The 22,575-nt window shown below is 44.6% G+C and overlaps 1 protein-coding gene across 1 annotated transcript; it reads left to right on the top strand.

Annotated features, from left to right (window-relative positions):
- Positions 1–11,697: 11,697 nt before the first annotated feature.
- On the top strand, positions 11,698–18,351 carry Ndufb4 (NADH:ubiquinone oxidoreductase subunit B4). The gene is made up of 3 exons (XM_006975728.4): positions 11,698–11,942; positions 16,754–16,900; positions 18,234–18,351. Exons 1-3 carry the CDS (start codon positions 11,763–11,765, stop codon positions 18,294–18,296), a joined length of 390 nt encoding a protein of 129 aa, XP_006975790.1. The 5' UTR covers positions 11,698–11,762; the 3' UTR covers positions 18,297–18,351.
- Positions 18,352–22,575: the final 4,224 nt, after the last annotated feature.

Here is a 22,575-nt window from a genome sequence, read left to right as displayed (position 1 = left end):
GGATGGCCATGAACTTTTGATCCTCTGGCCTCTATTTACCATAAGCTGGGTTTACAGGAAGTTACCACTCTATCCAACCAGGCTGAAGATTCTGTAAATGATAGGCTTTTGGAAGATATATACTTTAGAAAGCCAGGGTTACCCTAGGAGAAACCTTCAACTTCTTACTTAGCTGGAGAATTGCTTCCCAAGACTATTAAGCAAGAACCACACCACACTCAACCACAGTATGTACCCAGTGCTCTGGCATGGATAGTGGCTTCTTCTGGTTGATACTGAAATGGAAATGCTGGTCTTCAGAATCTGAAATCCCGAAGCATGTATGCATCCAAGCATGCGTGCGTGCGTGCGTGTGTGTGTGTGTGTGTGTGTGTGTGTGTGTGTGTGTGTGTGTGTGTGTTGACATATGTGATGTACATGGATGTGTGTGTCCAAGTGTCTGCATCCCTTCCTGTATGTGCATGTATGCTGGTTATCCTGCTCTATCACTTTCTGTCACCTTATTCATTTGAGACAGGGTCTCTCACTGAATCTGGAACTAGGCTGGCAGCCAGGAAGTCCCAGCAATCCTCCTGTCTCTACCTAGAGCTGGGGTTACAGGTGAAGTGAAGCAAAGGCCAAGCAACATCCCTTAGGGCCCTTACTTCATAGGGCCACCTGATTTTTTTTTTTAATTGGAAGTTTAAGTGTTATGTTTTATTCATCTTTTTTTTTTTTGGCTTGATGATACTCTCTCCTCCATAAATGACATGCTATGCTCTCCTTGCTATTTGTGACTGAAATATTGCGGCCACCAAGGTGCACTTGAGTGGTTAAATACCCTGGAAACGTTTTCATAACACCTCCAAATAGAGATGATTATATTTTCCCAACTGTGCATCCTAGTCTTCTTACCTTACTTGGAATTACAGATGATGTATTGTTGCTCCTCCGCCCTGTGACAGTTTCTCTGTGTAAGAGCCCTGACTGTACTAGAACTCTCTTTGTAAACCAGGCTGGCCTCAAACTCACAGAGACCCTTTTGCCACTGCCCCCCAATTGCTGGGATTAAGGGTGTTCACCACCACACCCAGCTCAAGTTTTGTTTTTTGATGGGCACACTCCCTGGAATGAAGCTCAGGATGCAGAGCACAGGACGAGGCCCAAATGCAGGTTTCCTTAAAGAGAAACCAGTATGAGGAGGCGGCAGCTTGGCTGCAGGAACTCCCAGAGCAGACTTGAGGGAGCAGGGATGCTGCTGGTGCTGGTGGTGGGTCAGATGAGACAGTTCCTAGACTGCTGTAGAAATAAGAACTGCAGGGCAGGAGCTGGAGAGATGGCTCGGTGGTTAAGGGCACTAGTTGTTCACCAGTTGTCTTTCTAGAGGATGCAGGTTCAAGTCCCTGTACCCACATGACAATTCACTACCCCCTGTAACTCTAGATCAAGAGAATCTAATGGACTTTTCTGGCCTCTCTCAGCACATGTTACACAGACATACTTGCACGTAAAAACACCCATACACATAAAATAATAATTAAAAAAAAAAACTTTTAAAAAGGAAGTGGGCGAAGAAGAGTCATTTCACCCGAAAATTTGAGGTGTTTTGCTCAGTGATCCTCCTCTTCTGTAGTCATATAAAAGTCTACATTGTTCGATCCTGCTTTGGACTTAGACTCTGAATTGGTGCACAGGGAGCCGTGCTGAGAAATGTGGACTATCGCCAGAGAGTATATGGGGGATGGGTGGAGGTGGAGGCAGAAATAGAGGAGGGGTGCAGAAGCCATTAGGTTCAGACACCCACTCACCTTGAGGTGAGGAAGAGCAGCTGCCACTCATCACTTGCCACTGCTGAGATGCACCCAGCCCTTCGAAGGCGTTGGGATGCTGGATGGACCGCATCTGATGTATTCCCGGTCTCCAACAAGCCAACATTCGGATAGAGGTGTGTGTGTGGGGGGGGGCATAAATAATCGAAAATGTAAAGCTTGGGATTATAAGTAGTGTTATGAAGGATGGCTCGATAGTACCATGAGAGGTCAGAGTGGAACTTGAGCCGAGCTAAGGGGCTGCAGAACTGAGTTGTAAAGGATGGGGAAAAGTGCATCGTAGAATGTGATGTTCAAGGCAGAGTGAAGTATCAGGGCAAATGGTTAAAGAAAAAAAAGGGGCAAAGGGCCTGTGGAAAGAATGAGCTGAAGAATGGTTGCTGAGGGTGAGCATGGAGCTAAGTGCAGGGAAGAAATAGGAAGCAGACTGCACCGAGAGCCATAAATCATGGGAGGGTTTAATTAGAGACGACAGGATCATGTATATTTAAAACGGTCACCCTGGCTGAAGCATGGAAAAGAATTGGGAGGTATGGCTAGAGTAGACGTACATGAGAAAACCAGCCAGGACACTGTCCCCAAGCCAAAGCCAAAGCCAGGCAATACTCTATCTCAAAGAAGAAAGCGGGACACAGCCTGAACTAAGAGGATTAACCTTATTGTATGATAAATGGACGACTTGCAAGAAAAGTCATCTTTGGTTTTGTGGGGAAGGCAGTGTTCCTTTCAAGCACAAATAGGTGCTTATGTAAGTGACTTTGGTAATAAGAACAGATACATGCTAACACCGGGAAGAGAAACTGTCTGCGAAAAAGGGGAATGCAAAATGTAATATTCATAAGCTTTGGGATATGTCTAGATGACAGATGCGCTTCTAAGTGTACTGTATATTTTAGGCAGAGATCTCCTCCCGCTCCTCTGCCGGTTTGTATAGTGCACACTAAAGGAATAGAGCGAGCAAGCCATTCTGCATGAGTTACTTTCTCTTGTGACAAAAACAGTCTACAGAAACATGCACATTAAAATATTCCATCACCTCTAGTTCACCCCCGGCATATTAATTTTGCTCAAAGAAAAATTAACAAGCCATAATAGCATGGAGAGGCTATAATAAAAGTCCATATTGGAAATAGATCTAGTAAACAAAAATGGGTAAGGACGTGAGAGGGCTGACTTACACAGTTAGCAAACTCAATCTAACCTTGAAATCAGTGAACAGAGATTTATACAGATTCTTTTAAAATTCATATGGAGCCGGGCGGTAGTGGCACATGCCTTTAATCCTAGCACTTGGGAGGCAGAGCCAGGTGGATCTCTGTGAGTTCGAGGCCAGCCTGGTTTACAGGGCAAGCTCCAGGACAGGCACCAAAAACTACACAGAGGAACTCTATCTCAAAAAAAAAAAAAATCATATGGAACTACCTAATATAAAAATTGAATGTATCAAGAAAAATTAAACATATCCATGATTAAAAGAACATGTCTACGTTGTAACAATTCATGGAACAGAATATGATTAACATATTTTCTTATCTGTAAATTCTACAGCAAGACTCTGTCTCAAAAATACCCAACCAATGGAAGAACCCAACCACCACGACAAAACCAAGCCAAACTAAACCAAATCGAGCAAAAACTGACCACCTATCCCAAAAAGAGGCTCAGCAAATTTCAAGGGGTAAAGTCCCTTGACAACAATGCCGTTAAATAAGAAATTAACAACAAAACATAATTAAAACAAAACATGTTTTGAAAAATAAATAGTGCATTTCTAGGAACCAATGAGATGACTTTGTGGGTAAAGGTGCTTGCTGCCAAGCCTAACAACCTGAGTTCAATCCTTGGGTCCCACATGGTGAAAAGGGAGTCTTGACTTCTGTAAGTTATCCTCTGACCTTCATAGGTCCTTCTGTAACTTTACTTCCGGTGGCTCCAATGCCCTCTTCTGGCCTCCAGGGTACCAAGGCATGCACACATGCAAGCAAAATTCTTACAAATATTTTTTCTTAAAAAAGAAGCTAGAAAAAAAGATACTTGAGAAAAGGAAAGAAAAGCTGAAGAATAAGTGAAAGGAAAATTGCTACTTATAAATGATTAAGGCACAGTAAAAACAGAATTACAACAGAGCCCCAGCAACTTGTTTTGTAGGTATTGACAATCTGAGTCTTAAGTTCATTTGGAGAGGTTGAGAACAAACTCAGAAATGCCCGTTATATACTATTGAAGAAGAAAGTTAGGTGACTGATGCCTCCAGCCCTCAAAGCTTGCTATAAAGCTACAGTAATTAGAACTGCATGGTATTGATGAAGAAAAAAATAGACAAATAAGCCAGCGAGAATAAGAAGCTCAGAAATAGACCTCTATAAATACAGCCAACTGACCTTTGGCAAATGCAATGTACAATGAAGCAGGGACAATCTTTTCAATAAATAGCACAGAAACAGCTAGACATCCTTAGGCAAAGCACGAATCTCCATAGAGACCATATACCTTCCACAAAAGCACGTTGGAAAAGAATCACGAACCTAAGTTTAAAACATCAAGCTGAGCTGGACACGGTGACACACACCTTTAACCCCAGCATATCAGAGGCAGCAGCAGAGGCAGCAGCAGAGGCAGGTGGATCTCTATGAATTCCAAGCCACCTGGCCTAGATAGCAAACTGCAGGACAGTGGTATGACACAGAGAGACCCTGTGTCAAAAACCAAACAAACCAACCTATTAAGTCCTAAATCTGTTTAGGAAAAAGACAAAATGGCCTTAGGTATAGCAATGGCTGTTTTTATATAATACTAGATGTTATACTTGAAAGAAATTAACTGACGGGATCGATTCAATTCAATACAAATTTCTGATCCCAAAGAGACTATTCCAAGAGAATAAGAAGACAGACCCAGGACTGTGAGAAAGTATTTGAAAAAGACACGCCAGTTATTTAGAATATACAAAATGATTAAAACTCATTTAATCATTTATCTCACGGTCTGCTAGAAAATGGGCCACAGCAAAGAGAAGACGGTGGGATGATGGGGGTAGTATGTACTCAAAGACAGCCACATACTTGCATGAAAATGCTTTGTGTAACGTAGTATAATATATTTAAAAAATAAAATGTAAAACTTGGCCCAAATCCTTAACAGGTATCTCACCAAAGAGGACACCAGGTGAAAAAAACCAAACAAACAAATAAAAAACGAGCAGACGAAAACATACTTCACCTCCCGTCACCAGGAAAGTGCAAATTAAAACAATGAGCTGCCCCCACACACTTACACTGGATATCAACAAAGTTCAACATCGGTAAGGGGCTGGAGCAACGGGAAAGCTCACGGGTGACTGATGGGAAAGTGACAGGGTACAGCCACATTGAAAGGCTGCTGGATAGCTTCTTACAAAAATTAACACATTCTTGCCATAGAATACAGCAGTCACGATACTTGGTATTTACCCAAAGCGTTTGAAAACTTGTGCCTTGTGCAAAATCTCACACGTGGATGTGTATGGTAGTTCTAGTCATGATTGTCAAAATTCAAAGACAAGCAAGGTATTCTTCATCAGGTGAATGGATAAACTGGAATGAACTGTGGTACATCCAGATAGTGGAATAGTATTCAGTACTAAAAAGAGCTAGCCAGCCATGAAGGACTGGAGGAAAGAAGGCAGTCTGAAGGGACAAAATATCGTATGATACCCACTATAAAATGATGAAACTATGACAGCAGCAGGAAGGCTCGTGGTTGCCAGGATCTACTGGATAAAGGTAGGTTGACCAGACAGAAAACAGAGGATTTGTAGGTCAGTAAAAATACTCTGTGTGACCTTATAATGATGGATAAATGACATCACAATTTGCGACTCCTAATGCCAACGAGATGACAGGTGATCATGTGTGAGGTTGCTCCATCACTTGGAACCAGTGTACCACTCTGGCGGAGGAAGACGTTGATAATGGGTGTGGCTGTGCCTTTATTTATACCTTTCTTTATTGTCTTCCTATGTATTTTATGTTTTGCTACATATGATTTGCTCATCTCTTCGTATGTAATATTGTTTCCTGTACAGGGAAAAGAAAAATAATTCAGTTTTTTCCTGACTCATCCTTACAGTTTCTGCATCTGTCTGTTGGCCTTCTATTTCTTGAAACTTGACCCTATTCAGGAGGCTCGGTCAGTGTGATGGTTAACAGATTGTCAACTTGACAGGATCTAGAATCACTCAAGAGGCAAGACCGGGCATGTCTGTAGGGAATTATCTTGGTTAGGGTAATTGACAAGGAAGACCCACTGTAACTGGTGGCATTATTCCCTGAGCTGAGGTCCTTGTAGTGGTTTGAATGAGACTGGCCCCCATAGGCTCATATATTTGAATGTTTGGTTCCCAGTTGGTGGACTGTTAGGAAGGATTAGGAGGTGTGGCCTTGTTGGGGGAGGTTTGTCACTGGGGAGTATGCTTTGGGGTTTCAAAAGCTAGGCCCATTCTCACCTCTCTCTCTCTCTCTCTCTCTCTCTCTCTCTCTCTCTCTCTCTCTCTCTCTCTCTCTCTCTCTCTGTGTGTGTGTGTGTGTGTGTGTGTGTGCCTCCTGCTTGTGTATCGGACGTAAGCTTCCGGTTACCACTCCAGCACCAGGCCTGTCTACCCGCCCGCTGCCATGGTGTCCCCCACGATGGCCATGGTCTCACCCTCTGAAATGGTGAGCAAGCGCCCAGTTAAACACCTTCTTTATAAGTTGCCTTGGTCATGAAGTCTCTTCCCAGCATTAGAACAGCAACTGAGACCATCTAGGCTGACTGAAAAGGAGGCGTCCAGCTGAGCAGGTGTGTTCACTGTTCCCACTTCCCGACTGCAGAGGCCGGTGACCAGCTGGCTTAATCTCCTGCCGCTGTGATTTATCCTTCAAGATGGATTCTTCCCTCAAACTGTGAGTCAGAGGGAGCCCGTCCTTCCCTCAGCTGCTTTTATGAGGGCGTTTTTATCCCAGTGACAGGAACGTAATTAATGCAACCAGCCCAGCACAGAGTAACTTAACTCCCACTTCACCAACTCACTCTGACTTCCAGTCAAACACAAATACATGTGTAATATATTTCAGTAAATTCTATTAAAACATTTCCTTTTCCAAGACAGGATTTCTCTGTGCAGCCCTGGCTGTCCTGGAACTCAGTTCCGTAGACCAGGCTGGCCTCGAACTCGCAGAGATCCGCCTGCCTCTGCCTCCCCAGTGCTGGGATCAAAGGCGAGCGCCACCACTGCCCAGCCTATTAAAACACTTCTTAAGCAAGTCTTTTAAGCATCCAGTGATAAGAACTTGTGAAACTGTTCTATTTAAATTGTCTGTTTTTTTAACTCACCTGTGTCAAAGTCATTTGTTTGGAAATACCAAGCTCCCAAATAACAACAGAAATTTATTGAAAGTTTGGAAAAATGTAGAATTTCACATAGACTTGATTAAAATATTAACAAATTATACTCCTCAAATGAACACAATTTATCAGAATTGATACATAGTTACAAATGTAATTCTAAAATATATTAAGTATAAGCTAAATTCATTTCCCAAAATTATTAGAGTTTTCTCAAGATAAGGCTCCAACCAGATCTTTTCCTCCCACAGTATAGTTTATGCCTCCATCTTCAAAAGGCTCTAGGGGACTTTTCCTGTTTGCAAAATGGAAAACCTATTATATTCAGCTTTTTGTTTCCCAGGTACATAAAATTTTATAAGAATCTTTCCGGGAAATTGGGGATAATTCTGCCTCATAAGTTCCCCCACTACACCACAACAAACCAATTCTGAGTCTCCAAAAGCAGGAACTTAGAAACTTCGTATTTTTGGTCAGGGTGGTCACAGAAGACCACGAGAACCCCAAAACAATGCAGGCTATTTCTCCTGCTCTTGGTGCTCCTGAGAACTAGATGGTGAGACCCTGTTGCTGAAGCTGAGCACATATGTGGTTGTAGGACATGGAGCAGTCAAGTTGGATCTGAGCTGGAAGCTTCCCTTCTGCTGGCCCCTCTTCACTATGCAGGCTGCTGGAGGATGAAATGTATCAGCAGCCTTCCCAGCTCTGGACCTTGTATGCTACAATAGACTCTCCTGGTAATATGTGCCCACGGGCACACTACTGGATTGACCCTTATGGATTTGAGGCCTGGTATGGTAAACCTAACCAAAAGATCATGACTTGGGGAGTCATGTGCCCTACTGAGGAAGCTACCACTGATGTTTTCCTAAATGGACATGTTGTGCTTGTCAAAGTGCCTTCTCATTTCAATATTTATGTTTATGCCCATAGTGTAGCTCTGCTCTATGAAGTTAGAGAAGTTCCTTCCTTCCTTCCTTCCTTCCTTCCTTCCTTCCTTCCTTCCTTCCTTCCTTCCTTCCTTCCTTCCTCCCTCCCTCCCTCCCTCCCTCCCTCCCTCCCTCCCTCCCTCCCTCCCTTCCTTCCTTCTTTCCTTCCTTCCTTCTTTCCACGCCCCTTCCCTTCCTCCCTCCCTCTCTCTCTCTTTTTCTTTCTTCCCCTCCCCCAACTTCCAGTGGGTAGTGGTTAATGTAGAGACTTGTAACTCATCAAAATGCTGAGAATTAGTGACTGTTGAATGCTTATCACTAAATGAGACATCTTTATTACTCCTTCAAAGGCTCAGGAAACATCTCAAAGGAGGGGGTGGAAAGAACGTAAGAGCTGGAGAAAGGTCTAGAGTGGTGTGGAACTCTGTCTTCTGGGCATGGAACAGCTATTGCACTCATGAGCTCACGGCAGCTGTGATTGCCAGCACAAGGCCTGTTCAAGATCGGGCCCTTCAGCATTCTAGTACTCCTGAGCTCCTCTCGCTCCCTGAGGATTTATAGGTGGTCAGCTATGGCGGGGCGGCGGGGGGGGGGGGGGGGGGGGGGGGGGGGGGCGGGATGGGGGGAGGTCAGCTCATGTGGCCTCATTTCTCTCAGGTGAGCTAATGGCTGCCGAGGGAAGAGCAGACATTTTCTTCAGTGATGTAGCCACTGGTAGGTTGTCGATGCTCTTCTAAATAACCCCTCCCCATACGCCTGTATGCAAACCTGATTAAACTCACTGGGCCACCAGTAAAAAAAGACAGGAGAGTAGAGGGGGATGAGCTGGGAAGAGGACAAGAGTCAGTGGGAGTAGAAGGGGGACAAGCGAGAATAACGGTGGGTGAATAGGACCAAAATACATTATATTACATGCATGAAAATATTGCAGTGAAACCGACTACCATGTATAGTTATTGTTAACAGAGAAACTGAAAAGGCATCCCATTATTATTCCAATGGGAATAATCAGTAGTTGAGGAATTGAAACATGTAAAACAGGATAGCATCTGCTATACAGTAAACACTCAGTGAAATGTGGTGCCCATAAAGCAAAACAAAACTCCATGTCTTTAACAATCATCCTGAGTCACGTTTATGATAACTGAAAAGCATAGGAATAACCACTTGAACGCATTTAAATATTTCACTTTAATATAACCACCTCATCCTCCCCCTCTCTCTTACACACACACACACACACACACACACACACACACACACACACACACACACCCCTTTTCAGCTTTGTAAGCTGGCTTGTACTCACACACTCCCTGCATATCTTTATTCCTTTTATCTTCCTCACATCAATGTCTTAAAAGGGTTTTTAAAATGTTATCTATGTAGTGTTTAGATTTTACATTCTGAACCCGCTTTTCATGCTGATTTTTCTTCTATTTTAGAACATCTTTGAGAGCCTCTCTCCCTCTCTCCTTCTTTCTCTCTCTCTCTTTCCCTCCCTCCCTCCCCCTCTCTCTTCCCCTCCCCCTTTAAATTGAGTGGAAGTGATTTTTCTTTTACTTGCCCACAGCCTGCTTTCTCATGAGTCCATTTTGCTTTGTGTTCATTGGGACATAGAACTGCTTTGCAAATCTCCTGCTCTGTCTGTTCTCTGAATGATTGTCAGCTACTGGGGGAAAAATAACAAGGATCCAGCTTTCATTTCTTGTGTAATTTCTCTGCTGAGCCTAGAAGATCGACTAAGACTGAGTGGCATAAGGTACGCTGCATGCAGGGGTGCCTAATAAATATTTTAAAACAGCATTAAAGTGTTGAATAAATTTGACAGCAGTACAGTTGCTCATCACGTCAGTGCCAACACTTTCTAGGTCCTGCCTCTGCCTAGCAACCATTCTCCCCCCCCCAGACCTACACGGCCCCAGAAGGTTCAGCCAGACTGAAGCTTTTTTTTTTGATCCAGCTTTCCTTGCTGGAGTTTATGTGGTATTGTTTTGGTTGTTGCCTCCTGAGGAGTGTTTTATGGGTTCCTGAAGACCCTGCTGTGTGCCTTGAAGTTGCTTTTTCCCCTTAATGGTAGTGTGTGTGTTTGTGTGTGTGTGTGTGTGTGTGTGTGTGTGTGTGTGTGTGTGTGTGTGTGTGTGTAAAGATGTTGAAGGCTACATGTGTTACCTTTATTTACTCTTCAAATCATCTTTTCTGTTTTTATTCTCTTGAAGCAGAGGTTTGTGGTCTATACCCCTGGCTGGCCTTGAGCTCAAAGCTCCTCCCTCAGCCTCTCAAGCCTTGGGATTGTGAGTCTGCCCTAGTATCCTGTTGTATACTCTCCTATCATAAGGATGCCTTTCGTTTACAGCACCCAAGGAGTGCTAAGGATTTAAGAGTTTGTTGTTGTTTTGTTTGTTTGTTTTTAACTAAGACATTTATTCAAGAGTTTTACTCTTCATCATTTTCTGACTAACTACAGTCAGGTTACACCCTGTAACACCAGTCTCCTATTAAACAGTGTCTCACATCTACAAAATAGAAGCTTATACTTAGGTGATAAAGAACCAGCCTGCCTCCATCTTAGACTTAAAAGCCATCTTACAGCAAAACCAAACCAGGTTCATTCCTGTTTATGATTAAACCTGTTTCTCAAAGATTGGGCTATGCCCCACCTGTAGTCTTAAGGACAAACAGTTCTATACTGCCTATTCCAGGAACGGCAACCATGTCTTTGTTTCAAAAAGTTAATAACCATCTTGCAAACCTACCTTTGCTTCAAAAGGGTTGTTATGACTACCTGTTGTTATAACCACCCTGCAAATAGGTCGTAATGACTAACTTGTTATGCTTATGTTCTGCTCCTATAACCCTGCCTACTTTGCCTGCCAAATCACCCATTTGGACACCCCCTACGTCCTATTCCTAGCTATAAAAACCTGTCTTCCTCCCATCAATACTGACCTCTCAAACCCCACCTTAGGGGATGGCAGCTCATTTATAAGAATAAAAAGGCATGCGTTCATTGCCTGCTTTATTTAATTTGGCCCTGATGATTTGGGTCGGTGATCTCTTTCTCCACCCACTTTTGAGATTAACAGTGGACCAGTCCTAATGTGGTAATCTGCAAAAAAAAGTTTATTCTCCTTCTTGGGTGGGGTGGGAGCTACGGATTATTGTAGAGCACGTTGCATTTTTCATTGTCTCATTTAAACCCCACAACTCCACAGGGTCAAGGTCATTTCTCCAGGATAAGAAAAAGTTAACTTGGGAGACACTAAATGACCTTCTCCAAGGTCACCCAGTTTGGATGAACCCACACTGAACCGCAGGACTTCGGGAGCCACAGCCAGTCCAGTTTCTCAGTTTCGTCTAGTCTGCTCAATCTCAGGAAACTAGTTCTGCAAGAAAGGGGCAGCACAGAAGAGAAACGTGTGTAACTCAAAAGATGCAAGACAGGAGCACTGAAGAGCACGCACGGGCAAAATACGGGTAACTAGGGGCGTGGAGGAAGCCTGGGCAGAGGCTCCGCCCCATCTCAGACTCCACCCTTCTTCCTCCCCTTCCTGCCAGGTCGCGATACGGCGTGCGCAGGCGCACTTCTTGAGCCTGAAGGTCAAACTAAAGCGGGCAGCTCTCAGAGCCGCGCAGGCGCAGATGTGCGCTGCCGGTCGCCAAGATGTCGGGTTCCAAGTATAAGCCTGCGCCCCTGGCCTCTCTCCCCAGTACCCTCGACCCCGCCGAGTATGACGTGTCTCCGGAGACCCGAAAGGCGCAGGTCGAGCGCATGAGCTTAAGGGCCCGGCTTAAACGGGAATATCTGCTTCAGTACAACGACCCCAAACGCACATCGCACATCGTGAGTGGGGCCGGGCGGGACTGTGGGCCGGGGCAGCCGCATCTCGCGTGGGCACACGCGGGGCCGCCCAGCTCCAATCCGTGTGCTGGACACGGGCCCCTCGCCCACACAGCCCTTGGCCCTGTGACCTCGGCCGCAGGCTCAGTGGCCAAGCGGATGGGCTCCGGCTGCAAACCCAGCTGGCCTTGCATCCTGGCTGGACGACTTCCCTCCTGGTGTGGAGAAAGTGGTTAAGCTCTGCATCGTTCTCGGCTTCCTTGTCTGAAACATGGCTGTAACGTGGTCCTTCGGATCTCCCGAGGCAGAGTAACACGTGACCGAGCTAGCACAGTGTCTTCCTTGTAAAGGGCAGGTTCAGGCCCCGTACTTCCAAAATGTACAGCGTAAAAAGCTGTTTTGAGCTCCTAGCGCCCAAGGACGCTTCTCTCTCGTGAGAATGTAGGGCTTGTTCAAATTAAGTGTGTTACAGAACCTGAAGCTCGATGAGGCATCTGGCTTTGGAATCAGACCACATGACATCATATACTGACAAACTGTGACCCCTGGGAAATTTACATAATCTCTCTTAAAACATAGCTTTTTAATGTTCTCCTGGAAATGGTGTGCATTAGACATTGAGTTGTGAAGTCAAATGAGAAAGTATGTAACCTGTCAGTAAATTGGTATTTTAACAAGTGTGCTTTTAGACAGTTTCCTCTGTAAAAAGCTGTCTATCTCAAATGAAGGCTTTCCCACAGTTGTATACTCAGTCTCTCTGAATATTCGAAAGTTATGAGAACAACCAAGAGAAAGTTGCATTAAGTGGCCAGATACAGTACTAAGTCTCGTTTTGTTTTTCTTTTAAAGACATGTTCTCCAGGTGTCTCAGAACTCCAGGGCCCCAGCCACAGCTCCCCATCACTGCCACTTGCAAAGCCATACCTGGCCTGAAAAACATTTTTTTTCCCCATTTATATGTCACAATTCATAGAATTAAGCTGTGACTTTAAATTAAAGCTGTGTGTGGCTCTCTAGATGAGAAGACAGTATGCACAGGATATATTGCTCATACAGATATACCCAGTGCTCAGTTAGAACCCTAGTCTGTGTGACTCATAGTGTGGTCATCTACCTAGTTGGATATATATCTCCAACCAGCCCTTTGTTTACAGGGTGAAAGAGATACATCTGTTCTAAACTATACATATAGTTGCTTTTGATATGCTAGATAGTATGCTGTCATTTTTATTATTATTTATTTTCAAACAGGGTCTTTCTATAGATCCCTGGGTATCCTGGAACTCACAGTGCAGGCCAGGCTGGCCTTGAATCAGAGATCCATCTGCCTCTGCTTCCTGAGTGCTGACATTAAAGGCGTGCTCCACAACACCTGGCCTGTTTAATTTTTTTTTTTTAAGTAAATAGAATAAGGCCTCAGTCAAGTTTGAACCCCCAATCATCTGTCTTTTCATCTCTGTAACCCAGGGCAGTTTCCGTTTCTCATCTGTAGCAGAGTTAATAATACCTGCCTCTTTAGCTGTTCCATTAATCATTTACCAACCAATACTTGTGAATCCCTTTGTCTAATCCTTAGGAATGACTGATTTGGTCAGAAATAATTGCTCAGGATCTATTATGAGACTATTGGAGATGATGAGGTAAGAGTGTAAAGCCAGTTAAAGTCCCCGTCCTTGTAGAGCTAGCTAGCTGTCTGTCTAGTGGGATGACAAATATTAAGTACATTTAAAAATCCAAATCATTTAGTATGTGAGATAGTGTTAAATGACAGAGAAAAGTGCGAGTGTGATTAGCAGTGTGTGTAACAGGGAAGGAATCCCCCATTTGGAACATGGCATTGGGGGTTTTGTTTTTATTTGTTTGTTTTGTGGTCTCACATGGTAGAAAAGTACTCTACCACAAAGCTGCAATCCCAGCCTTGGAGCTGGACCTTTAAGTCAAGATCTGAAAGAAGTGAACCAAAACGTTAGTTTTGGGAGGAAAGTAGCAGGCTAGTTAGAGGAGACTGGAAGTATAAAGGCAGGAGTGTGCTTGGCAGCTTTAGCAGATTTCAAAATATACCAGAGAGCTAATTCAAACTATATTAGCCATCTTAGTACTCCAGAGGCTGAGTCAAGTCTGGGCCACATACACACACACTTTGTTTTTGAAGAAGCCATTGTGAATAAAATAGGGAAAGGTGAGGGGCCGAATGATAAAACAAGGTGAGGTCAAAGGGGCTCCTGGGACCTGATCACACAGGACCTTGTGTGGCACTGTAAAGATTTTTACTAAGAAGGGGCCCACATAATGGAGACTTCTATCTTAAAATCTGTGTCTCCTCAAGAATTGTCTGCGACAGGGTGAGGGCAGAAAGAAGTGAGCTAGGAGGCTTTTTACCACAGTTAAGTCTCTTAGTTAATGGTTGCTGTGCCTGTGGATGTGGAGGTGGTGAGAAGTGGCAGGTACTGGGTAGGTATTAAAAGTAGGTCTAGCCAAGTTCGTTGTCAGATGGAAGTGGTGTAAGACAAAGAGAATCCTAAGTTAAGGATGACTCCAAGCCACTGGAGTGCCTTTTACTAGAAGAATGGGAGAGGAACAGGTATGCTGGTGGATTGGAAAGGAATACTGACAGATCGGTTTGGGGGTGCCTGTTGGACGGTTATTTCCATGCCCAGGTGGGTAGAGGGTGAGTTGAACATGGAGGTCTAAGGCTAGAGGTAGACTGTTGGTAGCCATCAGCCTAGGAAGGCTTAAAGTCACGTGACTGGATGACTTGAATGGAGTGAATGTAAGACAGCCCAGCAAAAGCTGAGGCCCAGTATTAAAAGGTTGAAAAAAAATGGCAGGAAAAGAACAAACGAGCTGGGCAGAGAGCAGGAAAACCAAGCAGAGCTGGGCTCAGAAAGTCCAGTGAAGAAAGTCTTGAGGGTTTCACTCTGCCGGAGGCTGCCGACACCCCGGTGGACATTGCGTGGTGTCATGGAAAGTTGCCCTTCCCCTGTTCATTTATTTGTGTGAGTGTTTTGTCTGCATTTCTGTATGTGTACCACGTATATGCCTGGTGCCAGAGGAGGCCAGAAGTAGACATTGGGTCATTTGGAACTAGCGTTAGGGATGGCTGTGAGCTACCATGTGGGTGCTGAGAACTGAACCCAGGTCCTCTTCAAGAGCAACAGCTGACTCCTCAGCCACTGAGCCATCTCTCCAGGCTCTTTCTTGTGGTTTTGACCTTGAAGTTACTGGTACTTTTGTGAAGTGAAATCTCCGTTTCTGGGAGACATCTGGAAGATATTAAAGTGCAGAGCAGTGAGTGACTGATGGATTGAGAAGTCTCACTGTGTGGTGTTCAGATGCAGGCTTTAGCAGCGAGCAGATGCATTGATCCTTTCAGCCTCTGGCCTTCCTCTCTCCTGTTTCTGTTTGCGCTAGGGAATAATAAACAACAGTGCAGACCCTTCGGTCTTAGCGTGGAGAGGTAATGTTCGTCGTCGTTTCTAGAGCAGTGGAGGTGTTTTTAGACTTCCCTGGCTGGTAGCGAGCGATTGTCTGCACGGTTGAGGATTTCAACCTGATTGAAAGGCTGGAAGCATCTCCACCCAAGGTTGCTCTCCCTTTGAGCTGCAGCTGGTCACCTCAGGGTCAAATTGCTGTAATTTAGTTTAGTTTGAAATGTAAATGTGGAACTCACTTCAGTCCTGTCAATCCTGGCTGTTCAGGGTTCGTTAGCACCTTACACACTCACGCTGCATACCGAAGACTAAAGCTGATTTTATTTGCTTATTTTAATTTGTCAGTTAATTGGAGAGAATAATTTTGCAAAATCACTTGGGGATTTAGCTAATTAACTTTAATTATGTGTTTGGGGTAGATTTGCTATTTTTAGGAAATTATTTTAGTATAAATATATTAAATTATTTTTTTCTTAATCAAGATAAGCTGATTATTTTTGACAACTTTGACCTTTTTTTGCAAGAATTTTAATAGTGTGGAATGTAATAGTTTGTTTTTCAGACATCAGCCAAGTAAGTTTAAGAACGTACAGTTAATGGTGAAAGGTATAGAGCTCTGTGGCAGAGTTTATGCCTAGTTTACACAGTGCCCTTGGTTTGATCCTCAGCACCAAAAGAAAGCAAAAGCATATAATTCAGAGTTAGAGTAAGCCTGCTTTCATCTTCCTGCAAATGCTGTAGCAGGGAAAGCCCATTGTGACAGCATTAGAAAGGGTCCTAGACGCAAAATCGGAAGCCTCTGAGGTCTTTGTCAGGGCTGCGGTGTGGTTCTGATGGCCACTTTCGAGAGAGAAAGAGGAGAAGGGTAAGTCAGGGGCATTTGGGGGAGGGGGCTTCTCTGCCAGTTCAAAGTAAGGATTCCTAATCCTAAGAAATAGAAAGCTAGAAGAGGATAGAAGAATCTTGAAATTGTGCAGCATTTGAACAGAATCCTCCGACGGTTCTTTTTGACAACACGGTGGTGCACACCTATGATCCCAGCCCTTTGGGAAGCTGAGACACGCGAGGATTGTCATGATGTCGACTTGGGTTACAAAGCAGGACCTTGTCTCATAAAAACCAAAACCAAAAAAGAAAAGGGAAAGGAAAAAAGAGGGAGGCGAGAAAGAAAAAACGGTTTCTGAGTACTAGAAATGAGTCAGGTGGGAGTGTGGCCCAGTCCTGTAATCCTGCTCGGGGGGTGGAGGTCAGAAAGGCAGAGCTGAGGGTGGGTGTGCGTTAATGGGTGACAGAAGCCTCCCGTGCCCCTTCACAGCAGCCCCGATGAGTTCCCTTCTCCACGTGGCCTGAAGGTTTACCAGTCTGTCTTTGTATTCATTTCAGGTTGACCCTGCCTTGATTCGTTGGACCTATGCAAAATCAACAAATGTTTATCCTAGTTTCAGACCCACTCCAAAGAACTCACTTCTAGGGGCTGTGGCGGCATTTGGGCCCCTCATCTTCTGGTACTATATTTTCAAAACAGACAGGGTAAGTATTAGGGCCAGGTGTTGAGCATTGGTGTGGGAGGTCCCTCCAAGGTGCCAGCCGCCGCTCAGTGTTGTGGTGATTGTTCCTAAGCCCTCCTACAGGAACGGGCCTTTCCCTTTCCGTCTGGTACCTTCTTCATTCCTTTCAGAAAAGTTGGAGTTTTCAGTTTGATTTGATACTTCATTGAAAACCATGGCAGCCTATGGCTCTTTCAGATTTAATAATGTCTACTCTGCCCTTTAAAAAAAAGTAATAGAATGGTCAGTTTAAATTTATGAGATTCGAGTTTAGCTCATGATAATGTAAGGAAATTATAGTGTGGTTATTAAGCAAATGAATACCATGATAACTTTTTTTAAAGTTTATTTTCTCCTTAGAGGGTGGATAGACACTTTTGCTAAGACAGAATTGGAAAGGTCTCACTCACTACGTCACCCAGGCCAGCCTCTCATTTAAGGACTCCTGTCCCAGCCTCCTGAGCACTGGGATTACAGGAATGCGTCTGCCGTGTCTGGCTTCAAACTAGACTTCTTTTGGGACTCCCCTTCAGATAATCCTAGTGGAGTTCTTCAGTTTCGTTGGTGCATTTGTCAGAGATGATGCTTATCGGCCCAGTGCAACATATGGATCACTTGGCATGCTCTCTGTTGCTGAGCTCTTCGGGAGTTACTCTTTAGACGTAACCCTAACAATGGAAGCGGAGGTAGTCTGTGAGCCGCTGTCCTCAGAGGCCTGGATGCACTGTCACAGAGAAGGCTGCTCCGTTCTGGCTCTCAGTTCCTAGCACAGTCCCAGGACTGGTGCAGCCATCTTGGCTGGGGGCCACTCATGTGACCCCATCATCAGCCAGCCACCTGCTCTTCCCTCAGCTCTTGACTTGATGGGTGAACCCGCTGTGCTTTTCCAGGACTGGTTTGCATTTGCTACTTTGGAAGCTGGGCATGGCAGCTCACGCCTCTAATCCTAGCCCTGGGTAGGCTGAGGCAAGAGGATCACCGTGAGTTTGAGGCCAGCTAGGCTAATGACTGAGTTCCAGGCTAGCCTGGGCTGTAGGGTGGGATTCTGCCTCAAAACAAACAAAAACGACATCTGCTTTAGAAGGGCGCTATCCTTTCTCATCACTAAAAAGCAGCTCTAAGGGACTTTTGAATGGCGGTGTTCTCTCACTGTCCTAACTTTAGCTTCCTATTACCTCCTCAGAGTTCTTGGGATTAGGGGATGGGATTACAATTAAATTTTGGGAATTTTTATTCCTGATTTGCAGTTATTCCATGGCCATGCCAGAATTCATTGCTCTCTAATATTTTGTCTCTTTTTGTTTTATTCTCTACAGGACAGAAACGAAAGACTTATCCAGGAAGGAAAAGTGAACCGAACTTTAAAGATGTCCAATTAAGTTTGGCAAGGATGACTCTATTCTTGCATAAATAAATCTTCTGTTAATCACTGAACAGTTTCTTTTGTTCTTAGATTTATTGTAGAAGCATGTTAATACCTTGAAAACAGAGGCAAAGGTGGCTTGTGCTCAGAATCTGTGTGTCAAAAGGATGGCCAGGGTTTGCTGCATGTCATAGAGTCTTCTTTCCAAGACTCCAGCTCAAGGAAGAAATGTTTCTTTATTCATTTAATCTGTCCTTCAGCAAATGAGTGCTAACTGTGGCCGGTTGATATGTGTGCTGAGGGCACAGTGGCTGGAGGGCCATCGGGCACAGCTCTGAGAGCCCACTGGGCGGCTGAGCACTCGGTGTCTGGACTCTAATATCTAAGTCCCAGCCTTATGGGTAAAGGTAACGACGATATGAAACACTTAACAGAGACTTGGGAAAAGGAAGTCGTTCTCTTTGAGAGGTTCAGGGAGATGACATTTGATTTGGTCTCTGAAGATCCCAAGGCTGGCAGGCCTAACAGCAATATCAGAGGGCAAGGCCTGCTGGGTTTATCTGCCCTGGTGCCTCTGGAATAAGAAAGTGAGGAAGGAGGTCATACTGAGGAACAGACTGATAACAGCTAGGGGCATAGGCTAGAAATCAGCCCGGGATGAAGACTAGCTGGGATTTAGCCCCTCGAGTTCTTTTTATAGCATGGAGATAGTAATGCCTTTCACCTCATAAAGCCATGAAGATAAAAATGACAGAGTATCAACCAATAAAAATAACCACTACTGTGCTTTGTAGTTCAGTTTTGAAACAGTATAGTAACAGTGTCATCCACAAAGATGGTCAAATCCTGAGCTCTGGGTGAACAGCATGCTCTCTCTGCTTATTTACACAAGTGTCTTTGCTCTTAACTTTGAAAGCATGTGTAACTAATCTCTCATCTGTTCCTAGCATTAGCCCTCATTACCACAGTTAGCAAAGCCTGAGAGGCTTTGTATGCAGATAGTTAAGGGTTTGGGAAGGGTGAGATGGAAGGAGGGAGAAAGCCCATCACTGTGCTGTTGACCTCTTGCCTCAGAGTAATGGGCTTCCATCGCATTCTGAAGACCTCTGTGGAATGTACCCAGACTTTCTCCTTCAAACACGGCAAAAGCAAATGTCCTATCTCCAGTGATCAAGAGTTAACCTGGCAATTGCCTGTGTATGTCCAGGATGGGCATTCCTCCCCTGGCTGGCTGGGTCCATCAGGAAGGTGCTTAGGGCAAAAGCAAGTGAATGTAGCTAAGCCACGTATTAGCAGCAGGAACAGGACTGAGAAGGCGGATTGAGGATGTGAAGCAGGCACAAGTATATCATTTCTTCGTCTGTACCATGCAAATCTTCAACCTGCACACGTTAAATAACGACTATAGGTGATGGCGACGTAACAATCTACAAAACAGTATGGGATGGGTAGTGGGACAAGCGGAGGTCCGCACTACTACAGCTGGCCTGGGGAGGTAGCTGGTGGTCATCATCTCAGTCTTGCTTTCTCGATGTCCCTTCATTGGCCATCATTTTGGATGTAGATTGCTTGACTGATGGAGTCACCACCACCTTCAGTTTTACAGACAGCCTTAGTTACTCTAGGGGTTGTTATAGCAATCACATATTTATAGTTACCTTGGGAATGGAGGTACCAAGATGCTCTCGTGAATGCCCTGGGATCCAGACATAACCCTTGCCCTCAACTGTGCAGCAGTAACACTATCCTTGTAATCACATGTCAGTGCTGCCAATCACAAACTGAGCTGCTGAAGGGTGTTGTTTTTTGTTTTTTTGTTTTTTTGTTTTTTTTTTTTTTACTTTGACTTTCCCACATGACCTGGATATGGTTGAGGTATTTATCAGATTACCCCCACAGTGAATCGGAGTATCTTATTCATCAAAACCTAAATTGGGCCAGTGAGATGGCTCAGGGTAAGGGCTCTTGCCATCAAGACTGATGATGTAACTTAAATCTCTGGAACTCGCATTGTGGAAGGAGAGAACCAAGTCCTACAAAATCTGTACATGTGAGATGCAGCATACCACCTTCCTACAAACACAAATAAATGTAAAAGAAAAACCTAAATGTGGGATCAGGAATGGAGCTCAGTGGTAGAATGCTTGCCCAGCATGTGTTTGGTTTTGTTATTTGGGATCTGGGTTTCATATCTAGCTCTGGGAAGAAGTGAAAAGTAACTCCAAAAAATTGTAGAGAAAGAAAGCACATATTCCATCCCACCAGTTAGTCACTAGGAGGGCAAGAAGGACCAGTTCTACTGTTGGTCCCCCCACTCATGAAGGCTGGCTGTGGCACTGTTTATGACCATTGGTTCGGCGCATTGACTACATGGTGAACCCTGTGCTTCAACCTTTTAGGATGCTGTCAGCAAGCTGATACTGTAGCTAACTGTAGTTGGTTGTTTTTGCTCTTTTGGGGGCCCACCACCCAGCTCCCAAATAAATCACACATGGGTGCTTATTCTTAATTGTAAATGCTCAGCCTTGGCTTGGCTTGTTTCCTGCCAGCTTTTCTTATACTGTCTCCCTTTTGCCTCTGGGCTTTTTCCTTTTCTTATTTCTGGGTATCTTCCTTTCATTCTTACTCTGTGACTGGCTGTGTGGCTGGGTGACTGGCCCCTGATGTCCTCCTTGCTCTCTTGATCTCCCCTCCCAGATTTCTGCTCCTATTTATTCTCTCTGCCTGCCAGTCCCACCTATCCTTTCTCCTGCCTCGCTATTGGCTGTTCAGCTCTTTATTAGATGATCAGATGTTTTAGGCAGGCAAAGTAACACAGCTTCACAGAGATAAATAAATGCAACATAAAAGAATGCAACACCTCTTTGCATCATTAAACAGATGTTCCACAGCATAAATGAACATAATACATCTTAAAATAATAGTCTACAGCTAACCTTTAATAGGTTTTGCTACTGTTCACTTACATCCTAGAGATGTTAATGCCCACCTTACCACACACCTTAGTGCTTCTAACTGCAGATCACAGTGAGCAGCTTTGTCTGAATAGATTGGGTTTTATAGTGAAAACTAGCTGCTTTTGGAGCAGAACTGTTTGCTGTCACAGAGGATATTGCCATGCTCGAGAGCCTTAGGGGTCTTCACTGCAGTGATTGCCGGGGTCCTGCAGAAGAAAGACCCCAAGCTTCACGCTTATGTACCATATGTACCTAGGAAATAGGCTCAATTGTGTTAGAGACATAATTGGCAGCATTGACAACTGCTGGCCCTGTTGCCTGAATCTGCTGCAGAGCTCAATCCCAGAACCCATGTAAAAAGCCAGATGCAGTGAAATGCTTGTAGTCCCGGCTCTGAGGAGGCAGAGTCAGATCCCTGGGGCTCACCAGCCAGCTGTCCTGACCTAACCTAATCAGAACTTCTGAGCAGGTGAGAAACCCTGCCTCAAAAGCCAAGGTGATTAGCACCAACATCCAAGCCTGTTCTCTGACCTCCACATCCATAACACTCCTGTGCATGTGCCATCTGCACACAAATATGTGCAAGAGAACAAGGAGAGATGGACGTAGGGGCCAGCCACCCAGCTAGCCAGCCAGCCATGGAGTAAGAGTGAAAGTAAGATTACAGAAGTAAGAAAGGAAAAATCCCAGAGGCAAAAGGTAGACAGGATAATTTAAAGTTAAGAAAAACTGCCTAGCAACAAGCCAAGTGAAGGCCGAGCATTTATAATTAAGAATAAGCCTCTGTGTGTGATTTATTTGGGAGCTGGGTGGTGGGCCCCCCAAAAGAGCAAAAACAACCAACAACATTTTGATGTTCCAACATGGGGCCATAGAAAGCTGAACAATACATATTGTAGTACACACACACACACACACACACACACACACACACACACACACACGGATTATTATGGGCACTAGAGTAATAAACAGCCCAATCAGTAAGCAAACAGGAGTCTTGGGTCAGAAGCCACAGAAGGTGTGAGAAACAATTCAGAGGAGCGAGCCTGGTAGACACATGAAGTAGCTGTGTGCCCTGACAGAAAGTTCAAATGAAGCAGCATGCATTTCTGCAAAATGGGTCTGCGAGCCTGTTTAGCCCTATAGCTGCGAGTAGGATTTAAACGTCTGAGCCATGCGACTGCCATCCTCCATGTGGTGTCATTCCTAATTTGTCCGTGCCTCCCTCCACCACAGCAACACTCTGTCTCTGCCTCCTCATAGTGCTCCTCCCTCAATTTCCTTCAGTGCTGGGAACTGAACTAGCACCTTTGCACACTCTAAGCAAGGACTCTA

The sequence above is a fragment of the Peromyscus maniculatus genome, chromosome 12, assembly GCF_049852395.1.
Source record: "Peromyscus maniculatus bairdii isolate BWxNUB_F1_BW_parent chromosome 12, HU_Pman_BW_mat_3.1, whole genome shotgun sequence".
In the NCBI taxonomy this organism is placed as follows: domain Eukaryota; kingdom Metazoa; phylum Chordata; class Mammalia; order Rodentia; family Cricetidae; genus Peromyscus; species Peromyscus maniculatus.
Note: the sequence above shows the minus strand (reverse complement) of the source record. Positions and strands in the feature narration are given on the sequence as shown.

Excerpts from the sequence above, each read along its gene's own strand:
- Ndufb4 (XM_006975728.4), top strand. The coding sequence starts at position 11,763 with ATGTCGGGTTCCAAGTATAAGCCTGCGCCCCTGGCCTCTCTCCCCAGT. Across the intron at positions 11,943-16,753 it reads CCAAACGCACATCGCACATC|GTTGACCCTGCCTTGATTCG; the intron begins GTGAGTGGGGCC and ends TATTCATTTCAG. Across the intron at positions 16,901-18,233 it reads ATATTTTCAAAACAGACAGG|GACAGAAACGAAAGACTTAT; the intron begins GTAAGTATTAGG and ends TATTCTCTACAG.